The 25085-nt window shown below is 43.3% G+C and overlaps 1 protein-coding gene across 1 annotated transcript in view; it reads right to left on the bottom strand.

Moving 5' to 3' along the window:
- The window catches only part of ABCA1 (ATP binding cassette subfamily A member 1), a 121086-nt gene that overhangs the window by 60552 nt on the left and 35449 nt on the right, over window positions 1–25085 (bottom strand). Inside the window, exons 6-7 of the mRNA XM_080940239.1 lie at window positions 11480–11601; window positions 9417–9593 (exon numbers count right to left, since the gene is read on the bottom strand). Of these exons, the coding sequence (XP_080796365.1) occupies window positions 9417–9593; window positions 11480–11601 (299 nt within the window). The remainder of the gene's footprint in view (window positions 1–9416; window positions 9594–11479; window positions 11602–25085) is intronic.

Raw genomic sequence — 25085 nt, 5'->3', positions numbered from 1 at the left:
CATTTCCAAGAACATCTTCCTGTGACGGAACTGGAGCTGCTGGAAACGTGGGTTCTACTGGGAAAGTCAGTGAGAAAGAGTCGGCTCCACTCAGGGACATTCTAACTCACAGATCATGGCAGAGGCTGTTGCTACCAGAGGGAACTCACAAGCAGAAACGGTGGGCTGCTCTGTCTCACTTTCTCTCTCCCACTTCACTTCATAACTGAAGATCTACTGGCACAGCAGAAGCTGAACCTGTGATTTCCCTCAGTCAGGGAAATGCTTACACATGGAGAGATCACAATCTGAAAGGCAGGAGGTGGACTGGTTTGTGTTTAGCATGGCCCACCACTATTAATTTTGAATTAAGTTATGATTCAAGATTATAAAGCAAAAATAAAAAAAGACAAAAACAATTTCCAGAGTCACCTCATATGCATTCATCTGAAATGTAGGTGGATACATTTCTCTTCTGAAGCCGACATAACCCAAGGCAGGATTCCCCCATGCCTCCATAACCTCAGCCATTCTGCTACAGGACATCAGAGCTCGGCACATCGCTGAGTTTCACTGGACTACAAGATGCCTACAAAGCTCTTTGAGCAGAGCCTGACACACAGCTTCAGGAGCAAAACTACTTTCATCTCCACTTCCTCCTCCCTTCCTTAAAAGTAGTATCCCAGTGCTCAGAGGACAACAGTCCTGCCTCTGTGCCTTGCCCTGTGCCAACTGGGTCTACAAGACACCAAATGCCTGAGACAGTCTACCCTTAACAGCTTAGTGAACAGTCAGTCCTATGCAGCTTCTCCAGCTGAATACATTTCCACCGTTGTAAGTAGTGACTGGCCCTTGATCTGGCTGTCTAATTTGGACAGTTTAGAGTAAGCTTATTCTCCTTGTTTTCCACATTTCAAAACTTGTTGGTATGAACCTTGTACGTGCCTGCTTAACCCTTGAGTGTAACCAGCCTAACATGTAAGCACAAGGACTTGGTGACCTCTCCCATGACTATTGGAGCTTTGATAAGCAATGCCTTATGAGATGATTTGACTGTCAATGGTCCAAAGTCTATGTCTACTGGCTTAACTGATGCATTGGGGTCTTAGCCCCTTATTGACTAAACCATCCATATGTGATATGGTACAGCAGTCAATGTCACCTTGCAGATCTTTTTTATGACATGTGTGCTAGAAAAAAACAAAAACCAAATCCAAATCAGGGTTGGTAGGATGAGGAAGGTGCCTCCTGCCAAGTGTGTGTGACTGGAATCTGACCACCAGGACCTCCATGGCGGAAGGAAAGAACTGGTGCCCACAAAGTGACCTCTGACCTCCACACATGTGCCACAGCATGGGAGTACCACACACAAACAAATAAGATATAATTTTAAAATAACGTGTAAGTAGATGTTCAGTGTGCCCTGGACACAAGCTGATATTCGAGGCACAGACTGACATAATAGTAATGATGCATGCACATAATTCAAATTCAGCATCAGTCTCCAGCCTACATTATTGAGATACTTTTTGCTCCAGGCTTCATTGCATTTGGGGGGGGGGGGGGGCTTGGGTCTTACAGGATACAGAGATGGTGCCGGTGGTATCAAAAGAATGAAATGCTTCAAGCTGACAGTCAAAAGATAAGCCATTCCAAACTTGTTCTGGCTCAGGTAGTCAGGTTTTCTGTCTCACCTCATTATTTACAAATAAATTCTTGGTAGATTAAAGAGCTGAATGAAATATGAAAGTTTAAAACAAACTGGAGAGAATATTAGAAAATATGTCTATGAACTTGAGCTCAAGAAGACTTTTAAACGAAATAGAAAAAAAATGGATTCAACCAAAAATAACAAAGTAGCTGTATATTTTAAACGTAAAAAACTGAGCATCAAATGAAACCTAACTGGCCTAAAACATTAAGTCAAAGACTAGAATACTGGAATTTTTATATTAGTATAAAATGGAATAAATACCAGCTAACACTTAGTACACATGCATCAACATTGATTAAGCTCCAAAAACATGGAACTTCCTGAGGAAGAACAAGGGCCACTCAGCACACACAAAATCACAATGTGAACTCATGCAAGCCCATAGCAAGCACTGCTGTTGGATGTATACAGTGTGATGTTTAAAACCATGCAACTCCAGAATAGGGGTTGCCTTTGGAGAATAGACAGGCCCACACAGGGGTAGCCACAGCATCTACGATGGTGAAATCTGTGAATACAGTCAGAAGTACAGGTGGCTGAAGGTTGGTAGTGGGCCACTGGTGCTGTTTCTGTCATTCTGCTTTTGTTTTATGTACATTTGAAAGTTTTCCAATTTTTTCTTTAATGCAGTACAACTACAATAAAGGGGGAAGGGTGGCTGGAGTGGGAGTGAGGAGGAGAGAACGCATATCAGGTCTCAAAAGGCAGCTCACACCTTTCAATACTGCTGGGATCTTAGAAGATACAGAGATGTTGCTGGTGGTGTCCTAGCTCAGGAATAACTTAGGCCGTGAAACTTGAACACAGAATGCCATCTGCACCTGAGGCTCACTGTGGCCTCCTGCTCATACGTCCTCAGCGAGGGCAGAGCTTGCCACAACACTCCAGCAATGCACGTAAAGTTGCTCAATAAGGCACATCTCAGAATTCCTGTTTTCCTCCGGACCAAAAGCATGGAAAAAAGTCACAGTCTCTTGACTATGAATTCAAATTAAGTCCCTATTGTCCAGAAGAAGGAAAGTATTTTCCTGCATGGAGTAAAGAAAGGCATATAGAAAAACATACTTAGTTAAGGACTGTACTTTCTGTATTTAGCTCAGCAGGAATCCGTGTATTGTTCGATATATTTAGATCATAACTAAGTACTGTAATATCATAGAATACAAATTCTTACCTTATTACACAGACTTCCGCCCATTTTCTGTAACATGTGTATATTATTTCAGTATAATAATTTCCTAAAAGTCCCCAAACAACAAAGGCTACTCTGCCCCCATCATCTCAGAATCTAGCAGATGACGTCATTTCTTCCTCACTGGCTTAACAGTGATTCTGTGAAAGGCTAAAACATTTTAAAGATTGACAACCTAGCTGCATCCACTTGGATTTCATTTCTGAGCCGGTATTTTACTCAGTATTGGGACTTACACATTTTCTGGCATAACTCGGTAGATGTTTCCTTAAAGGGAGGGAGATACATCTCAGAGGGAAGAAATGAGCCAGTGTAATCCTGCCTCAAGAGCTATGCAAGTCCCCGGAAGTGCTGTCTCACATGTCCCTCCTCAAGCCAGGAACCTCTGGAACCTGCCATGCTCTGATGTGAATTGCACAAGGGCTTGACGCTGGGTTTGGGTTCCAATACCTACATGGCAACTCAGAACCACGTATAACTTTAGTCCCGGGGAATCCATGCCTGGCCTCTATGGCACTTGGACATGTGAAGACATAAAGGCAAAACATCCATACACATAAAATGAAATAAAAAATAAAAATTGAAAAAAAAAAACAGCTTTAAACTGAAAACAAGTCAGCTGTGTACCATGGACAAGAATTATCACAACCAGTCAGTCTCTAATACTTCCATGACATTTACGGCCAGCCCACTCTGAATGTGCCCAACCCAACACAGTCTAATATTTCCATGACAACAAAGCTTTCCCTTTGAGAAACATTTTAGTGTTTTTATTGAAACAGGGAATGATTGGCCTCATATCTAAAGAAGGTATTAACATATTCAAAATTAAGTTAAATATTAAGTTTTATTTTAAATGTGTTTCATACATTAAAAAGTTTCATGTTTATGCTGCTTTTAAATACAGTTCATTACTTATTAGCATAATTTAGGAAAAAAAGCAAGCCTTTACTTTAAAAACCACAGCATTTCTCCAGAGCAAACAAACTTAGTATCATTAATGCACACATGTTTGAGCAAATGGAGCTGAGCAGTCATATTAGCAAAACACTAAATTCACCAATTTATCCCTCAGTTTGTAGAGATGAGCACAGTGTGAGAGTAAATTCCCACAGCATGTCGCTACACCCAGTACCAAAGGATGAAGGCCACAGTTGCTTAGAAACAAAGGCACAGCATGCCTACAGCTGGAGAGTAAAGCCAAGTGAAGTTCATGAAATCTAATACTTTCCACAAATGTTCCAGCCTTACAGGCAAAAGGAGAGGGAAAACAACAATTCTTTCCTACAAAAACCTACATAAAAGCCACCTACATAAATGCCATAAGCCAAGGTCGACACGTGACATGCTTAAGTATTGAGCCCTTAAAAATCATAAGCAGGGCTGAGGGGATGGTTCAGTGGTTAAAGTCTCATGACAGAAACATGAGAACTGGAATTCAGATCCCAGAACCACACAAATATCAGGTTGGCACAGCAGCCTGCCTGTAACCCCAGCCTTGGAAGGGAGGGACGAGGAGCCCCCGAAATCAAGATGTCTAATGAGATGAATCATACTTACAGACCCTTCCTCACTGAATAAAGTGCAAAAGAATGATTTCCAGCATCTTGATTTCTGACCTCCATGCACATATATGTATGCCTACATATATACACACATACCCACCTACATACACACACACACATACACACACACACACACACACACACACACACACACACACACACACTGTAAATGGAAAAATAGTCACTGAGCAGAAAAAAATATCAAGCCCCATCTGTCCTCTGAGTCTTTGTCTTCAGAAGCTAAGAACATGCCCAGATCTTCGAGATAAGGCAGCCCTACTGGCCCATTACTCATTTGCACCTTGGACAACAGTCTTTGGGAAACTACAGGCACCCTAATATAAGAACCAAGTTTTGCTCTGTTGGGACCATGTAGCATGAATCACAAGACATTGGAAGAGAGTTCTTCATTCCACAGAAACAGAATTTTCCCTTTTAGGCAGAAGGTATTCTTAGAGGTCAAGATGACCTAACCACAGTCATGTGAGCAATATCCAAGGTATGGATGACATGAGATAAATCTGTGGTCTTAACCTCCAACTTTAAGAATCAGACACCATTCTCACATTCCTGAGATGACAGTGAACCAGGACCAGAGCCCCAATCTATCTAGGGCAAGCCTCACTTCACTGCAGAACCCAGAAAGAATTCCTTAAATATACTGCCTCCACCTTTTCTTCCCTCAACTTATTTATTTATTGACTTTACATCCTGATCTGCCCCTCTTCCTCCCAGTCCTTCCCTCACGTAGCCTCCTCCTCCCATCTCCTCTGAGGGGGTGGAGGTCCCCCTAGGTATCCTCTGACTCCAGCACATCAGGTCCACCCTCTCCCACTGAGGCCAGGCAAGGTAGGGGAACAGAATCTACAGATGGCCTTTAAAGTTGGTCTTCAGAATCCACTATTATAAAAACTCCACAGGCATCTCATCTACCCTGCCCATGAGTGAACTTCAGCGCCTAAACCAAGTACAATGTAGAGAGCAGGCATGCAGTAAATAGTTGGATTTTGTAGAATGGATGTTTCAAAAAGAGATGTGCTGCTTCCCATGGTTTACTCTGTGCATGAGAACCCTAGATGGGTACCGTTTGCCATGCAACAGACTCACTCTCAGAGCGTGGATGAGAAAAAAAAAAAGCAGAGAACTAAAGAGGAATCGATTAAAGCCTAGGCACTTAGGGAACATTTCAAAGAAATAACAAAATATGCTCTCTAATATGAAGGTAGTTGTGGTGGGTGCATTCCTAATGATGGTCACGCACTCATCTCTGGGATCTATGAATACATTAAGAATGGGGCAAACATGCTTTGTAGGGTAATTTGATACATGGACCTCAAAACAAGGAGATCATCTTGAATTACCTGGAAGGACAGACCTAATGACCCCAGCCCTTAAAAGCACAGAACTTTTTCTACCTGCTGACAGAGGCAAAAGTCAGAGAATTAAACCAGCCCAGGAGCTCAACAGAGAGGAGAGACACAACACTGGGAAAGCAAAGACCCATGTCCCTGACTGAAGCCAGGACAAGGACTTTGGGCCTACAAATGGAAGGAAATGAATTCAGCCAAAATCTCAAATGAGCTCAAAGGCATGCACATATATGTACACGTGTACATATACGTATATGTATATGTATATGTCTTCAGAGTCTCAAAAAAAAAAAAAATCCTTCAAACACCTTGACTTCATCCTAGATGCATGCCTCCCAAGGTATCCAGACTCCTAAGCTTGAAGAATCTGAGTAGTTAATAACTGAATTTCATGTTAAACTCCTGAGTAGAAGCAAAAGAAAAGAACCAAAGCAAGACAACAGCAAGGACCCTGACAATTGAAAAGTTGCTCTGGCCAAGTCTTCTGCTCTGTTTTCAGGGCCCTCTCCTACAGTGCAAAGGGAAGTGGAGCCTACAGTGTGGAGGCAGCCAGACATCCCACATAGGCTTCTCTCCTGTCCCCTCTCTGGGAAAGATGTGGGAAGGACCCAAAGAATAGTTCTGAGAGGGTAAAAGCAAGTTTACCTGCTCCACCCAACCCACATGGACAGCCAAATCCACCCTGCAGAGCAGTGACATAACAAAGTTGTTGCCAGGTGTCCCTAAGCTTCCTTAAGGGTTATTATCTTAACTATGAACACTCAGAATCATCAGCACGTCCATGAGCTCTGTGACATTTACCCTAGAGGCGGGGTTCCATGAGTCAGTCTGCTCTTGTATTTGCTGGAAAACCACCTTTTTGAAAATCTCAACCAAGTAGGATTCCTAGAATAATTCTGTTGTACAGCACTGTTGAGCAAGCGAGTTATTCTGGAGGTTGGTTGGTGAGTTTTGTTTGGGGTTTATGGCTGTACCTGAACCAAAAAAATACCATCATGCATTGATATCTTCTGCAGGATTGCTTCGTATATTTTGCTTCTGATTCTTGACACTGAGCTACAGAAGGAAACATGTACCTTGCCAGCAACTGTTTTCAGCAGGCAGTTTATATTATTTACATCAATTAAAGATCAGCTTCCATTTGCTGAGCATCTAGTGTGCACCAACCTCTTGATATATCTATATAGAGATATTTAAACAAGTAATCATAACAAACAATATACTATATTATCTCCATATAAAATAAAAGGAAGTGGAGGCTTGAAGAGTCTAAGATATTTTTCCCAACGTCGATGGCATCTATAAAAGGCTGAACCAATATTTGAACCCTAATCTCATTGATCTCAAATCATGGTCTTCTATCTCTGCCATACTGCCCCATGTTATCCAAATGCCATTACTCTAACCACCTAGAGGAGACCCAGGAGAAAGGCAGAATATATTGGGCTGAAGAATGGGGAAATGTCCACACCAAAATAATGACAATAATATAAGGGTAAAATATTTCAAAACATCTCTTATGATGAGCCACTTGTGACATATTCACAGAACAGTCTTTTCCCATGATACTAGGTCATGCATCTGGCTGTTGTCCTCTAAGTACTTGTCACAATTAACTGTCCATCAGCATAATTAAGAGTACAGGTTGCACACACTGACCATCACAAATTAAATTTTCAGCAAAGTAGCAAGAGAAAAAAGTGTGCTTATTACAAACCAAGCATCAGTCCCAGTATTCCAATTAAAGCACTGCTTAATTCAGTAAGCAACATCACAGAATGTTTGATAGACATTCCATCCCAGAGGCAGCTTCTGAAATATTTTCACCTGCACAATTCTGATCACTCACTATCGTCTTCTTCAAGAGCCTCCGTGTTTTGAATTTATGAGAGGGTCCCTAGCAGAAGCAAAGGGGCAGAAGCAAAATCCATTCAGGAGATGTGCAGGGGGTACACTGAGGCCATCTTAATTAATACTTGTTCATGAACCTATTAATCTGCAAGGCTGTAACAGGACAGGGTATCACAAGGCTGACAGGTTTGAAGGTATATGTCCGTGGTGCCAGAAACTCTCCCAAAGGAGAGGAAATTCAAGTCAAAATCCGAGCTGTTAATGGATAGATGAGGAGGGACATGGTGGCATTCTATTTTGATAGTTCAAATACTCTTCTGAAGGAGACATTTATTGGGTTCTAAACAGGTATTCAACGAGTAAACAGAAACGAAGTCTAATAAATGGGCACCAGAATCAATTCCTTGTCTCTTCTTAAATAACTCATATTTTCTAATTTGAGGGACAAGTGTTTGCCTCTGTATCTTACAGTGAAGCAAAGCAGCCACCAAACATGATTTCACATCACACCTTTCATGCCATTTGTGATGACCTTGACCCTTTGTGTCTCATAAAATGTCAACTGTCTGCACAGATGAGCATCAGTACATTTATCCGACTACGCAGTTCTGTTGCTCAGAGAACTACAAACATTTCCAATAAAGAAACACATACATCTCACCTGAAACTACAGTGATAAAGGCAGTAACCAATGGACTCACAGACCACCAAATCAAGCACCCGGTAGTTTGAAAATCCTGAACCAGAATGAACTACTTTAGGAGCAAGCAAACATTAGGTTGGCCACAGAGGCTAGCATGCATGAACTCCACAGGAGCACCTAGAAGAAATTCGCCATTTTGCTGCCACCTACTCTTTACACAACAGCTGCAGAGTTGAGACACATGCAAGAACTTCTCCATGGTCAGTTCAGAGAGGCCACATGATCTAGGCTCAGGTTGCTGACGGGAACTGACCATCTTAGGACCCTGTTAGGAATGCATAGTTCCCTGTAATGAAAGCCAGCATCATCTCGGTATACTGAAGAACATGTCTCTTCAGAACCTAGTGACACAACAGCAATGCCTGGTACACAGGAAAGCGGAGAGCTGGGTACTGCAGATGCTGCTGAAGGTGTTGCAACAAGGACCTCAGAAAATTCACAGATCAATTTATTTTATGTATTTAGAGTTTCTATGACAGACCCTGATGATAAATACACCAAGACTCACTTGTGTTCCTCAGTTATGGTTTTTTTTGGGGGGGGAGGGGGTATTTCTTTCGAATACATTTTTGTTATTGTATGAGCTAATTATTATGTGATCTTACCCAATCCCAATGTTTTACTATCTAACACGATCTCCCTCTTCTATTGGTATTACAAATACTAATAAGTAGCCATCTCTCCATTAATCATTTCAAGACTTTTTCTTAAATCTGGCATGGGGAGAATTTTTCTTCATATAAACTCTTCCTCAGAAATATAATATTAAAAAAAAAACCATGAAAGATGGATCTTCTCTAGTTGAAACCTGCACCAGAAACCTTGGGCTCGGACTAAGCCACACCCAGGATATTCTTCTCCGACTAACCCTTGGGAATAGGCTGAAATTTAAAAGAACACCCGCAGTATGACTGGGCTAAATTATATCACCGAGTTCCAGCCAGCCCCAAGTTTCTACAAAAACAAGACATGTTGTCCCAGAAAAGAGTTCACATTCTAAGAGCAGCTGCACTTGAGTACTGCACAGCACGTGCCCACTCACCACGACTGGCTTCAGGATGTCCATGTTAAAGCGCAGCACTCTCTCTGCTGTATCCAGCATCTCCATGGGGAGCCCACAAAGGGCAGAAACCTCCGAATCTCTGAGCTGAATGATTTCTTCTAAGCTTGATCCATTACACAGACTGGCCAAATGTAACTGATAGCCATGCAGAAATGCCTGGAAGGGGTTGATGTAAACAGAGACAAGGAAAAAAAAGATCAGGATGCAAAGCTGGGTCCCAGATGCCTTTGAGGCATGTACAGCTTGGAAGACCTGAAGATAAACCACCACTGCAGTCACCCCATGAGAGAAAGAACCTTGGAATGAATCAGACACTGTCAGCCATGTTCCAAAACTGCATGCTGACTCAATACATCCCACTCTCTCATCCCTCTAGCCCAGGAAAATCCTTAAAGCAAGTCTTTTTCTCAACGTGACTGAAACACATGACTCAGCTAATAGAAGCCCAGAGTCTAAACCCCTGGAGCCATTGGAGGATGATCCTAACTATTCTGAAATGTACGACATTGGACACTGAAATTAGGCTGCTTCACGAAAACAATTATACTGTGAATTTGTAAGTACGGATACCTGACAAATGCATAAAGCTATGTTTAAGGAACATCAGAAACGGGGATGTTCTGTTTCACTTGTCCCCAAGAAGAATATGGAAAAGCAGGTCTCCATCAATTCATCCGTAAAGCACTTATAAGTCATCCTCACCCACTCTTCAGCGAACCCACCAGGAAACCTCTCTTTGGCCATACACTCCTACCTAGCTATCTTTTCTAGGTTTAAGTAAACAGTACTCATTCATATCTGAGTCTCACTGTCCAGCCAAGAGAAATCTCACTGTAATAATATGAGGCTGCCTTTGTTTATGAGGCCATAGCCCTAGAACAGTATCTGTTGAATGGATGGACTATTACAATACTACCCTTCTATAAGCTTAACTGAACACAGTCCATTCTGGTCACAGAGCAGTCCTATAGAGCCAAGTACAAACCCAAAGCCTCACAACACGCTTACAGTTTCATAAACAAGGAAGAGAATCTGCCCCGCCAGGTTATCCACTGGACTGTCACCAACTACCGGACAGTCAAATATGCTCCAAGCTTACGCCTGCCTTAAACCCTTGTTGCCATGCTGATGAAGAACCCTGAAAGTCTAATTATCATGCAAAGACCTTCCCAGGATGCCTCTTAGTTTAAACGAATAGCATGCAACAGATATGAAATTGGCAGAGGGCAATGGAAATTATGCTAAACACAACAATTACCAAAGTCTGCTGCCTCTGGCCCACCTCCCAACCACACAATTGGTAAACACAAGACATATTTTCCCAGTTTCATAAGAGCATGCAGTAAGCACATTTTTTTCGAACTTTAAAAACTTGCAGCCATGTGAAGCAAAGATCTCTTCAAGCATAAACCCACCCACTACTTCACTTGCTGTATAGAGCCAAACGGTGGTGTGTGGGGTTCAATTCTCTTTTCTGCCAGAGAGTAAAGTTAAGAAAAGCTTTAGGGGGAAAATGTATAGCCATGTACTTTGCGTAGGAGTGGTATAAGAATAAATGATGTCAGAGAAGTTCTCTAGGACCCTAAGATGCACTAACACTATGCTTAAAAGTTGAACAAAATACTCTTTAAGCAGCTTCCCCATCTTTAAAAAACAGTTAAGTGCTTCCTTTAATATTTTGTGTGATAAATCCCAGTTTGAGAATCCACACCTCTGGCTTTTTTTTTTTTTTTAAGAACTACATTTTCTTTAAAAAGGCTCTAAATTTGCCTTAATAGAAAATATAATCCCTTTAGGAGGAATTCATTACAATGCCAAAAGACAAACAGGTTCTCTCAGCATACTGGCCCTGATGCTGGCTGATACACCCCACTCGCTGTCTATGGCAACGAGAGTAAAGTGAGGTGGAACTATTCTCCTGAGATGAAACTAAACTTTTAAGCTTCACAACTTTTTAAAAGGCGGGGGTTTGTTTCTTTCCAGGACTTCCAACAGGGTAACACTGACAGGCCCTGCTGATTTAGATGAAGGCAGTAGCTTACCTTCTGGAGACTGACATCAGCCTGCAGCAGGCTGTCCACAGTAGGCCTTGGGAGGGACAAATTGTGCTGTAGAAATCCAGAGAACGTTTCATTGTCCACCAGAAAATCCTGGAGTTTCAGATCTATCGGAAAATTGTGTTTTGTTTACAGTTAATAACTCAAAAAGAAAGAAAGACTCAACCACTATGCGGCAGGTGGAGAGTAGAATATTGATTGCTTCATTTTAAGGGATTTGTGACCTCGGGCTTCTGGCTTACACTGAGAAGTGAGTTTCAGGAGCACTGTCTTACTGGGAAAGACATGAAAAGATTGCTTTCTGATGACATGTTGAGCCACAGTTAGTGTGTGCTCCCATGGTCCAACAGCACAGTGATCTAGTTACACCCATGGTCTTCCCTTGTTTCCAATTGAAAAAGCAACCCTTTAAAATGATCTCATCCATCCTACCTGAGGTTTGTGACATGAGCCCTGCTGCTCCTGGCTCCCCAGTGCTGCCTCATGTAGCTAGGACTGAAAATACGGAGAGTGGCCTTATTTTCACAAGCCACAGGGGCTAATCTCCCAGATCAGCAGGATCAGAACTGCTTAATGGGTTGCTTCAACTAGACGGATGGACAGCAGCCTCAGAGCATCTGCTGCTGGTGGCTTGTGCTAAGGCTGCAGCAGCTGCATGTCTAACAAGCTCCCAAATGATGCTGAGGCTGCCAGCTTGGGACCACACTTCCAAGAATCACAGGGGAGACCTGAGAGCATTTCCAGGTGCTTAGACAGACACAGTCTCTTCTTGATTTCAGAACAAAATATGGGAAAATATGTAAACGTATGTTTGAAAACCAATGCTTTATTAAATGCAGTGACTGCTAAAGGCTTTCCCACTGGCTCCCATTAAACAATAAGTTTGTCCCAAGTACATTCAGAAAAGGTTTCTGTCCAGTGTTATAAAATAGAAACAGTGCTGGCCACGAATTCAGAATGTTAGTCTCTGGCTGGAGGCTAGGTATGATGGCACCACTTAAATATTTCTTAGCACCTTTCAGAGCCTCGGCTTATCATCCATAAAGCAAGAGGATTCCAAGCAGATGCGGAGTGGAAACCTGCCACTCTGAAACACCATCCTTTCCCTGCCTTATTTTATGGACTATCATGTCTTTCTTCTCTGTTTCCACTTTAACCTTCTAACAAACCGAATTCGTTTTTTTTTTAATTAAAGCAAACAAACAGCCATAAAAATAACAACAACAAATAAACAAAAACCTAGCTCATCTGGGACCAAATGGCTGACCACTAGAGGGCAAACTTTACAAACCCAAATCGATTACATGAAGCGGGTTCCATCTGAAAACAATGCTACAGCTCATCTCGGGATCTAAAAGGGGCTCCCTTCGTGGAGACAAACAGCCCAAGCAGATTATCAGTAACACAAATGATCCAGGCATCTTCGTCACTGAGCACACTGTGGAAATGTGGAATGGGGCAGATAAAAGTGATTCTCCTCAATGTCCTGTTTGATCCTGGGGTTCCTCATGACATCCCAAAGCCTATCTGAGGCTTGTCAATGTCCCTCCTGGAAATCAGTCCTCAGCAAGTTGTCCATATCTGCCTGGTTTTTCCATCGTACAATGAGTAGTACATACCAGTACTACTCAATTCTTCAGTTGGAGTACCAAAGACTCACTCAGGAGGCACACAAAAACTAGTCTCTGGGTGTGTATCCCTTCAGATTAGAACCAGGGGTTCTAAGGTAGACCACCCACAAATCTTTATCTTAATAAAGAGCTTTCACATTTCCAATGTAGCAGGTCTGGGAGTCATGTATTTTGCAAAGATATTTTACTTAAATATAGCCTGCATTAAACTCTACTTATAAAAATACAGAATATGTCTTTTATTTTAGTGTTCCAAATATCTAGAACAAGACCTGACACAGAATTACTGCTCAGGTAATGATGTACCTAAATGCTAGATGAGATTACCAAAAAGATTGCAGAAGGATCTTTTAGACTACTGGGTCCAGGAAGAGGCGAAGGACATCAACACCATCTACCCCTAGGCCCACGAGTAAATAAGAACCCTAGCCACTAGAAGTGTCTTCCCAACATTCAGAACATCCCAGCATAGTGGGGGTGGGGAGAAGGAAGGCAGGCAGGCAAAGGGCTTCAGCTCAGGCTTGAGGTGAAAAGGCAGAAATGCTTATAAATAAGTTATGTATGTGCATGTGAATATATACACACATATATATGATATATATATTATATATCAAAAGGAGAGCTGGGGAATATAGATCATTCAATAGAGCACTTTTTCAGCATGTACAATGTGCATGTGTACGTACACACACACACACACACACACACACACACCATACTGGGAATCCAAATCCTGGCCTCTGTATCCATGTATATCCAAGTTTGTTTGACCTACTTAAACTTCCAAGGCCTTATCTATAAAATGAGGGTCAAAAGAGATCTCTGTGAACTCTTGATAGAATAGAATAAATCTATGACCTAACACTTGGATCAACCAGTTGAACACAAATTCCTCCTAAGCGAAGAAGCCACCACAGTACACAGCTTCCTACTTAGGAACTTCAAAACAGCTCCTTCCTTCGGGGCAGCAGAAGTGTGGGAGGTTGACCTAGGCTGCACTCTGAATGGACCTAGGACACCCAGCAACACTCTGGAGACCAGCAAATGTGCTTCGCATGTTTATACGATGCTTCTGTTATGTCAACAGACTCTGCAGATAGAAACAGCTGGATGGGATCAAACGCCAACTGCCTATCCCCTGGATGAGACACAGAAACCAAAGAGGTTGGTTAAATAGGCAACAGCCCTTGGCAGTGCGTGAGCATGGTGTGGCAGATGCTGGGTGTGGACGATGCAGGGAAGGCCAAAGATCCTTGGCCACGAACAACCTACAGTCTAGTCACATGGCCATGAACACATTATCTTCTGCTGTCCTATCATCACTGACAGCTGCAACGAGTATACACACACAGGAGGGCAACATTGTGTGGCAGGATGGTTCTCAACTTTGGAGTCTGCTAGGCCCACTTGGGAGTTTTTACAAAGTCCCAAAGCACAGGCCACACCCCAGAACAATGAACCAGAACTGCCAGGGACAGCATTAATTCCAACCAAGTTCAAAAAATAGGTGCATACCTATAATCTCAGTTATCAGGAGGCAGAGACACGAGACTACAAATTAGAGGCCAGCCTGGGCTACAGAGTAAGTTATCCATGCTTACACAGAGAGATCAAGCCTTAAGACAGAATTATATAGGCAAAAAGAAGTTTAGGACCATAAAACCCGGAATATAATACTGAATCTTGCTATAAACTAGTTGTGTGGCCATAAGATGCCACTATACCATAGAAAGGCCAAGCTGTTCCCATAAAGGGAGATAACAGTATTTACCTTTTGAAGTCCTGGAGATAAGAGATGAGTTCATAAACGTGAGCAATGAGCAACTGGCTAGGGATAAATGCTTATTAAATGGTAATATATTAATTGTCACTAAAATGGTCATTTCATTGCAGTATATATCAACGTGCAGGAAAAAAATTGGGAAGACAGATTCCCTCAAGGGGTTTTTTTAGTTATCATGAACAGGCAAACCAAGTACAGAAAGCAGAAGAATAAAAAAGCCAGAGGAAGACAGAAGCAGTTCAAAGAGAATGAAGTTGATCTGCAAGAACATCAACAGGGAAATCAAGGTACAGTTCTAAAAAAAGACACCACCACGCCTAGCATACGTAGTGGGGTGAAGACAATCCCTCTCATGATAAAAGGCACCTATAAATTCTGTACTCATAGGGCTATATATACAGTAAATTCTCAACATACATCATGAGCAAAGAGGGCAAACTCCACAAAACCCAAGATTTGAGGTGTAGGAGGGGAAAGAGGGAAAAGAAAAAAACAAGTGATGTGAAGACAGATTAAGTAGTTTTGTTCATTCTGGTCTCTGTCTTCAATGTGCAGCTAGCTGTGTAGGAGAGTGCAAACAATGAACCAAGCCAGATGACTGAAATAGCTATTAATCTTGGGTAACGACACTGGATAGATGAATGGATGGATGATGGGTGGGTGGGTGGGTGGGTGGAAGGATAGATGGAAGGATAGGTGGATGGATGGGTGGGTGGTGGGTAGACAGATGGACGGACGGATGAACAGACGGACTGACGGATGCATGATGGATGGATACAAACACTTGGGTGTAAAATAAGCTGATGTTATCTAGAACATGGCCAATTTTGTAGAGGTAAAATTATTTGGCAGTCAGGACATGAATGTGAAACAGACTGGGTCAAGATGGCTACAGTGTCTGACTTAGTCATGGTTTCTATTCCTGCACAAAACATTATGACCAAGAAGGAAAGGGTTTATTCAGCTTAAACTCCCACATCGCTTTTTATCACCAAAGGAAGTCAGGACTGAAACTCAAGCAGGTCAGAAAGCAGTAGCTGATGCAGAGGCCATGGAGGGATGTTGATTACTGGCTTCCCCTGGCTTGCTCAGTCTGCTTTGTTATAGAACCCAGGTGTGTCACAATGGGCTGGGTCCTCCCCTCTTGATCACTAGTAGAGAAAAATGCCTTACAACTGGATCTCACGGAGGGTTTTCCTCAACTGAGGCTCCTTTCTCTGTGATAACTCCAGCTTGTGTCAAGTTGACACAAAACCGGCCAGTCCAGTGTCCCTAAGCCCACTTGGTTTCATCAGCCCACATAAAAAGAAGCATCAGGCAAATGGCAGCTGGAAGCAAAGCAGGAATAAGATGGAGGGAAGCTGACACAGAGCTTGCTGCAGTGGTCACACTTGTAATCCCAGCTATTCAGGAGGATCACAAAGTCAAGTATAAATTCAAGGTAAGGCTGGGTAACCTTGTGAGAGAAAGGCTGCAGGTGTGTCTTAGTGATTCAAGCACATACCCAGCAGGCATGAAGCTCTGGTACGTTTCCAGTACCAGAAAGAATAAGTAAATAAATAAGTAAACACACAAACTAAACAGAAATGACAAGAGCATTCTGGACTGACACTGAGAAATGTACGCGTCAGCCAGGGGAATTCCTGTGCCGAGTTACACGCTCCATACAGAACTTCTAATCTGATCCTGTTTGGGGAACAGCTTCTCTCTTTAACTGAGCTACTGTGTTCAAAATAGACCAAAAGAGAGAGGTGACTTTGCCAAGAGCACTGAGATGACAATAAGGTGTGTCCATGTGTGCACATGTGTGGGCACACATATTTATGTGTGCATTATGAATTTGCCTGGGTGAGATAAAACTATTTTTGCTTTTATTTTCCCACCTGCTACAAGGTTAAAGAAAGAATAAGGTTCAATCAAGTACCTATTCAGAACCTCATGAAAAAAAATGAGTAAAAGCCATGCCTAATAGCACAGGCCTGTAATACTGCAGCTAAATGGGGCTCTGGGGCAGGAGGGTTAGAGCACAAAGCCACCTGCAGCAACTTAACAACTCTTTGACTCACCAAAAAAAAAAAAAAAAAGAAAGAAAGAGAGAGAGAGAGAGAGAGAGAGAGAGAGAGAGAGAGAGAGAGAGAAAGAAAGAAAGAAAAAGAAAAAAAAGAGAAAAGGAAAAAAAGAAAAAAGGAAAAAATGGGGGTGGGGAACAGGTGGGGATATAGCTCAAGGGTATTTTTCTAACATGTAGAAGCCCTGGGTTCAATCCCCCATACTGCAAAAAAAGAAAGGAGAGAGAGGAGAAAGGGATATGGAGACAGAGGGAGAAGAAAAAAATAAACAAACCTAACATTTTATAGAGAATCAACCAAAGGATTATATCTACGGGCAACTGTGAGAATAGACACAGGAAGGTGACCAGTAAGAGACGAGTCACTCTAGGTAACACAAAGAACGCTTGGTGAGAAAGACAGTCACACGGTCAACCATAATCAAACAAGTTGATGTGGACCTGGTTTTTATTATCTGTGGAATGTGTGGTTGAGAAAATGTTCTCTGAAAATTTCTTTTCCATGTTTCTGAGAGGAACGCAGAAAGGCTGGACTCAAGCACTTCCTATCTATGTGACTATGAACCTCACTAGGCCCCCTTCTTTGCTCTCTCTTGGCCTCAGTTTCTTAGAAATCAAATGGAGTTAGGGCCAACAACAAGAAGGCTTATCAAGGACAGCACCTGCTACCAAAGCTGGCACCCCAATCTCACCTCATACACATGCAAAATAAAGCGTCATGATGCTTTTAAAGGAAAATGGAGATAGTTACAATCAAGAGTTGATATAGAAAGCAATGATTAAAAATATGAAGGAGATAGTGTAGCTAGGAAGATGGCTTGCTAGCCAGTTGGTGTCTCCAAATCAGTGAGCTCCAGGTTCAGTGATAAACCCTAAGTTCAATACTGACGTCTGGCCTCTACACACACACACACACACACACACACACACACACACACACACACACACACACAGGCACACACACTGAAAATCAAGAGCTAATTAGCTGGGAGTATTTACATGAGAAGATATAACAGTTAGAATGTGAACATCAGGGAAGACAGAAAGCTGCATTCAACAAAAGGCTAAAGGAGGTCTGGCACTGCAATCCCTTCAGCATGAATCAATGTATCTGATCTGCAGAACCTAGCTTCCTGATTGGCCTGAGAGGCAATCAGCCGCCTGCCGGGTCCCAGGAGCTTTGGGTACAGTGAAGCAGGGCAAAGGGGAGGAGAAAGGGAAAACAAAATAAAAGGCTGGCATCTAAAAAGAGCAAAAAGATGAGAGGCATCAGTGGGCTGGACAGAATGAGACACAATCCTGGGTTTCTTGCCTTTCATCTGGGTCAAGTCTCCTACGCCCAAGCTAAGGAGACTCACCACAGGCAGACAGAGGTTAAAGAGAAGCCTTAACTCTGGGGGGAGGGGTGTCTTCCTGGCCAAGGAAGTGTTCCCTGCTTTCTCTCCCACCTGCCTGCTGGAACCTTAAAGAGGAAGAGGAGAAAAGGAGGGGGGTTTGGGAAACAACAGAGGAAGGCCAAGGAGGAAAGCCCTGGCAGCAGCCACTGGGGTTACTTTCGGTCAGTGCCCTCTCCAAGCCCCAGCTTAAGTTTCAAGTTCTCTGTAGTCTTGTGCTCTATACAAAAGGAACCACAGCCATCAGCAGCTAGAGAAGTGGGTGGAGGAGACAAATGGAAAAAAGGAGTAGAGAAAGATGTGCCAGCAGCCCTGGCCTGCACACCCTTCTCAAATGGACCCCTTGGGAGGCGGCAGGGTGGGGGAGAGGTAGATTAGAGGTCTCCTAGCCCTGGCTCATCCTGGGGGTGGGGGTAGGGGCTGGATGACAGTCTTGTGGTTTTATTTAGCCTGTTTGATTTTGTCTTATAAACAAGATTTTGGAATATTTCAGCTACAAAGGGTCTGGAAATAAGCACACCTGTTTATTGGTTGGTTGCTTGGTTTCTTTCTAAGTTTCAATGTAGCTAAGCCTGGCTTTGAACTCCTCATTCCCCAACTTCCCCTTCCCATATACTGCCATTATAAACATATCATTATGGCCAGCTTTCGGGCATCTGTTGCTTTGGTTCCGTTTGTGATGTACTTTCTTCAGAGGTATGATGTTTCCAGAAGACTTTGTGGGGTGCTCTGGGGAGAAGGAAGAGCGGCTGGTCACAGAGCCCTGGAGAAATTGCTCTCTCTACAGTGAAGGCGTTCTGAAGAATCCTAAAGGAACTTCAGAAGCTTGGCTTTGGAGTCTAATGAACCTGTGTCCCATTTCAATTCCGGAATTTTCTATTTCTGTGGACTTTGGAAGTCATTTTCCAGACCTTCTGAGCTTCTGGGGTAAGAAAGCAGTAATAACACCAAACATGACTCACACACAACTCACAAGAAAATAGAAATTGGAGACTAAATATGTTCAAAATACATGCTGATAAAATCGTCATGACGATTAGGTGAACGGTTCCCAAAAGACCTGACTATTCATGAAATACACCCTGAACCATTTGGGTCAAACAATATCACTGCCAAAACTTGTCTTTGGACCAACAAAGAGAGTACAACTTTAGACACATGTTGTTTACATTATTTGGTGCATTACTTTAATGTCTATTGTACCATAAGACCAGGGCTAAGAATGAAATGAAGAAACCTAGTCAGGGATTCCCAGTGTAAGAACAACAAAGGGGGTATGGTATGACATAATCCTAGCCCTTGTCATCCAAGAGGAGATGAGTGTCCAGTAAGAACGGAGCAGCCCTGTCTGCCATCTGAGAATCTGTCACAGTTGAGATCATAGCAAGAAGGAAACACCTTTCCCCAGATCCATGCTCAAAGGCAGTAACGGACTGACAGGCTAAGAATGCTGGGAAACTGGAGGCCTCCGAGGCAAACAATCATCAGAGCAGAGCTCTCCCAGATGGGCTTATGATTTTTACAGAAGCACTTTTTTAAAAGATTAAAGAGACACATGGTGCATATACATACATATAAGCAAACACTCATATACATAAAAATAAACAATATAAATCTTTTTTAAGACCTTGAGGGGTAGGCTCAATCTTCGGTCTCTTCTATCAGGTTAGAGTAAAAAGATCTTCCCCTCCAGGAGATATCAATGCTGCAACACTCTGGCCTGGGGCATCCAGGCTCCTTAGAAACAATTTCCATTGGGTAAAATTACTGAGTCTTGGGTATTTTCTTATGGATGCTAGAATGGATTAACAACCATGCCTTCCTAACAGGAAGGAAGTGGGAGAAGCTGCCAGACCCCCTGGGAAGACACTGGGGCCATCTGGTAAGAGTCTGAATGGTGAGGAGCCAGGGTGGCTCTCACTGGCCAGCAGGAGGGAACCCCAAGCAAGCTGGCTCCACACAGGGGAAGAAAATGAAAGAAATACTGAGGTGCTAACACTGGTTCAAACCTGGTTCTGAACCTAAGGAGAAACAAGAATCAAGAAGCCCAAATGAGGAAAAACAAGAAGACAGCAGCTAAACAAACAGACAAACGAACCCCCATACTTTGTAGAGAATCTCTTGTGAATTCCAGAGGGATGCTAAGCACAGACTGGAGGCTGGGAAAGTGGAAGGAGAAAATCTGGAAAGGACAAAAAAATAGGAAGAGACTACTTAGGGACAGGAAAAACTGGCTCTAACAGAATGTGGCAGAGGCAGGAGGCCTGGGGGAAGGCGAGAGTTTAAGCCACCCAGTTCTAAGCTATGACTTTGTCTCTAACTGATTGAGACCAGACATAACAGGATGATGGACTAGAATCAGTTCCTTCCATCTTGAAAAACCCAGGGAACAAGAACTGGGGAAGCAGCTCAGGGGGTACTGAGGGGGAGGGCAGACACAGGATCCTTAGAACATGTTGGGTTGTTAGCCAGTGAGTAGACCCCAGACATCAACTTCTGGCCTAGTGAGTGAGTGAGTGTGTGTGTGAGTGTGTGTGTGAGAGAGAGAGAGACAGACAGACAGAGACAGAGAGAGAGAAACAGAGAGACAGAGACAGGGACAGAGACAGAGAGAGGCAGAGAGATAGAAACAGAGAGAGACAGCGAGACAATCAGAAACAGAGAGACAGACAGACAGAGACAGACAACCAGGGAACAAGAGAAGGAAAGGAAGATGAACGCGCAAGTGAGGGACTGAGGAAGGTTTAGGAAGAATTCTCAGTATGCATCCTGCGCACATTGCCTTATTTCTTCTAATGTCTAAGATTAATAAACTTAGAAGGACGTGGTGGCACTTTGAGGCAGGAAACACTACTCATATTTAGCAAAGCCTCAGACACATTACACGGATCAATTTCCAGAATCTCTAACACCAGCTTCCGAGAAAGGGATGGTTGTTATCCTCATTTTTCCAAACCAGGAAAGAGACCAGAAGGGAGTAACTGGCTCAAGGTCACAAAACAAACCCGAAGCAAATGTAAACCCAACAACTTGAACCTCAAAACTCTAGTTCTTTCCACTCTATTAGCAACTAAGTGAATTGTGTTACTCTATAAATTCAAAAGCTGGTGATGTCACCCACGCTTTCCCACACTGATGTGAGGCAAGAGGGCTATACGGTGTGGTGGAAAGATATGGAACTTCGCGTCACACAGATCTGGACCCAAGTCAATCTCCTTAGCACTGACCAACAGATACAACATTCTCAGATTCAATTTTCTCATCAATAAAATGGGAACAATACTGATCTGCTAATGCAGCTTCAAAGAACCAAATTCAGTAGTCCACTAAAAATATAAAGTTCTACTCAAACACAAGCACATCCATCTTCATCCAGCTAAGTTGGAGAACCAACCTGGGTATCTGACAACAGAGAAAGAGGTAGAACATTTTCAGCCATAGAGAACAAAGCTATGGCTTTTTTGAGAAAATACAAAGATATTTTCAAGGAAAAAAAATCAAAGAAAAATCAAAGATTATCCTATTAATCAAATTAAGTTAGTCTCAGAAGGACAGCTATTCTGTGCTTTTCTCTCACTTGTGGGTTCTAGATTTTACATAAGTACATAGAACAGAAAGTAGAAGCAAATTTTCTAAGAAAATAGAAGGAATAATGCCAAAGAAGGTTTGAGCAAAAGGAGAGGGTGCGAGACAAGCATCCTCAACATATAGAACATACCTATGTAAGTATACCCTTATATGACACAGGACCAAACATACAATGCATACATGCCTATGCTTAGTATATCCTTTATGGCATGGGACAAAGCATACAATGCATAAATATGAATGTACCCTTATATAACATAAGGCCAAACATAAAATCTCTGTTTATGTGAATACACCCTTATAAGACAGGAGATCAAGTATAGAAAGCATACCTATGTGAACACATCCTTATATGACATGAAACAATGTACAATAAATATATACTATTGGGGAAAAATCTTTCACTGCAAAACGCCATCGCTCCCCTGTCCAACCTTGTCTGTAGACAGTCAGTTGAACCTGCCTTTTGATACTTCTGTGCAACCGAGGTGGGCAGGCTTGAAGCACAACACTTTCAGGGTGAACAAAACTCTATGCCCAAGCTGCTGTCTGCCACCCTCAGGGTAAAAGATTCTTACACAGGTAAAGCAGGAGGCGCGTGGTACTGTTGTCTGATGGTCACAAGTCAAGCTTTTTAAAGAGCAGCTTGATGTTACGGGGTAACATGGCTCTCTGTAATTGAATGCAAGTGTGTTTTCTATGCTTGTCTGGGTAAAGTTGACCTTTGGTTTGATTGAGCTCAAGCGACATTTTAACAGTGCACTGGAGCTCCAAGTCCCCTGACGACTGCTTAGCTGGAGCCAGGCCTCTGCCCTAGATGGCAACCAACAGCCCAGGCTCTGGGGCACAGCCTGGCTTTGACAGGTCTGGGGGAAATGTTCATGGAGGCAGAAAGGTTCCCAACTATGAAACTCTAAAGCAAACTTTTGACAAGCATGCACAGGACATGAATTACAATCACCAGAAGATTTTACAGGCTTTCAATTTTGATGACATGTGGACACGCGTCATCAGATCTCACAATAAGATGACACCTGGGTGTCAGATATGAGGACGAAGACCAGACGTTTGAGGCTGTAAACCCAACTTGAGCAACTGCCCTGATGAAACAAAAGGCAGAATTTCAGGCAAACAGAAAGGAGAAGTAGCCATGAGTCAGGAGATGGTCTTTAGAAATGGCCTAGGGAAAAGTCTGCTGGTGCCTGCTACATAAGAAGCTTGGAAGAAGTTCTTTTCCTTCCTCTTCCCGGCCTACCTGTATGTGTTCGGGGACCTCATAGGTGTCAGGGTATCGCTCTCTAGGATGTACAGCGACAAAGAATGAAAGACTGAAACTCTTATCTTGCCATTGGTGGCCAACTGTGGTTTCTCAGGCAAGGTACTTAGTCTCTCTGAATGTCGTGTATACAAAGAGTAATGGCCTACCTCCCACAACTGTGCAAACTCAGTGAACGAAACAAGAGGTCTGACACTTACTGTATATCAGGTCAGTATGAGAAGGCCTTGTTCCTATCGGCTCATTTCGTTGCTGTCCCATCCCCGAGGAGGTGCTAGTATTTTCCCATCTTAAACTGAAGCAGGCACAGGAGTGTTACACAGTTAGGCATGGGTACAATTGATCAGCCACAGAAGCAGGACTTGAACCTAGCTATTCTGACTATCCAGTTCAAGGGATATTTAAAAGTTGTTCATGGTTCATCAATGCCTGTCCTCAAATCCCTGCCTCAGCCAACTTCCTTGCCCTACCACCACAACCACCCTGGGAGCTCACATCTTTGTGACTTTCCAAGATTAATTAATGCAGAATCAAAGATCCTTATCAGGAGTTGTCAGTATCAACAGGCAGGCAAAACAGCATGGCTCTTTTCCCTAAGCGAAAACCAGCATGGCTTACGGGTGCAAATAGATACCTGGGTCCAAACCATAATGGAGAGGTCAAACCAGCTTTGTATTTTTAATACGAGAAAATGGCAGCCACGCCAGTGCCTTAACCTGACACCTAGCTAAGGAGACAGATGTAACTCAGCATAACAGCACACACAACACTACCCTGGATCTCCTCCAGTCTCAACCTCAACTACCTGGGGACACATCCAGTCCAGTGCCAAAATGCCCGAGACTCACTCTGTTTTCAGGAGCTTCAGGCGTTCTGCACTCTGGAGAGAAAGCATCTGAAAAGCCCCTGAACCAGAGATGGGGCAAGGGAAGAGGCTGTGAACGGTCACCAGAGTCTGCACTGGTGGAAGAGGACATGGAATGCAGCCGACAATCATGTGGGGTGACGGTGTGACGTGAAAAGAGCACTGCTCTCATGGAGTGTGTCACACCCATGGGCTATGAAGCACATGCACACATGGGTTCAGCTTTGAGGCCACTACTCACTGCCCCAACTGCCTTTCCTTAACCCAAACACAAAGGACCAGAAAAGACTCTTCTACAGACCCCACTGTACCTTCTGGACTTCCGTACTTAAAGTGTATCAGTGTGGCTGTCACTTGGGGCAGAGCCAGACACCTAGAGAGCTAAGAGCTAGGAGTTAGGATCTTGGCTGAGTCCCATGCATACAAGAGATCAGCTATCTGGCATCCAGCCATACCACAGAACCGACAGCCCCAGCCACACCCCTCCGGTCATGGCACAGCCGTAAAGAATGCAGAAGGTCTAGAAGGACTCATACAAACCAAACAGGGGGATTATCCCTAGATCAGCATAAGTACTGGTGACCCTAAAGGAACCCCTGGGGGGCTCATTGGACAAGGGTTTAGCTAATTTGTAAGATGAGGGGAAGGTAAGGAAGGAGGAAAGGAGGGAGGGAGGGAGCAATGGAGGAAGGGAGGGAGAGGAGAGAAAAGGAGATAGAGATGAAGAGAGGGAGAAAGAAAGGAAGGGGGATAGGGGGATAGGGGGAGAGGGAGAGAGAGAGAGAGAGAGAGAGAGAGAGAGAGAGAGAGAGAGAGTGTGTGTGTGTGTGTGTCTTAAGACTGTGAGGATTCTCTACCCTGGAAAAGCCAGAATCCTCAGCTCCCCAGCATAAATAAGTAGTTCCCAACCTTAGGCCCAGTAGGAAGCCCTGAAACACAGTAACTTGCATCCATGTAGGTGAGTCAAGGAGCCAGCACTGGGAGGA

The sequence above is a fragment of the Micromys minutus genome, assembly GCF_963924665.1.
Source record: "Micromys minutus genome assembly, chromosome: 28".
Taxonomy (NCBI): Eukaryota; Metazoa; Chordata; class Mammalia; order Rodentia; family Muridae; genus Micromys; species Micromys minutus.
This window is presented reverse-complemented; position numbering and strand designations above follow the sequence as displayed.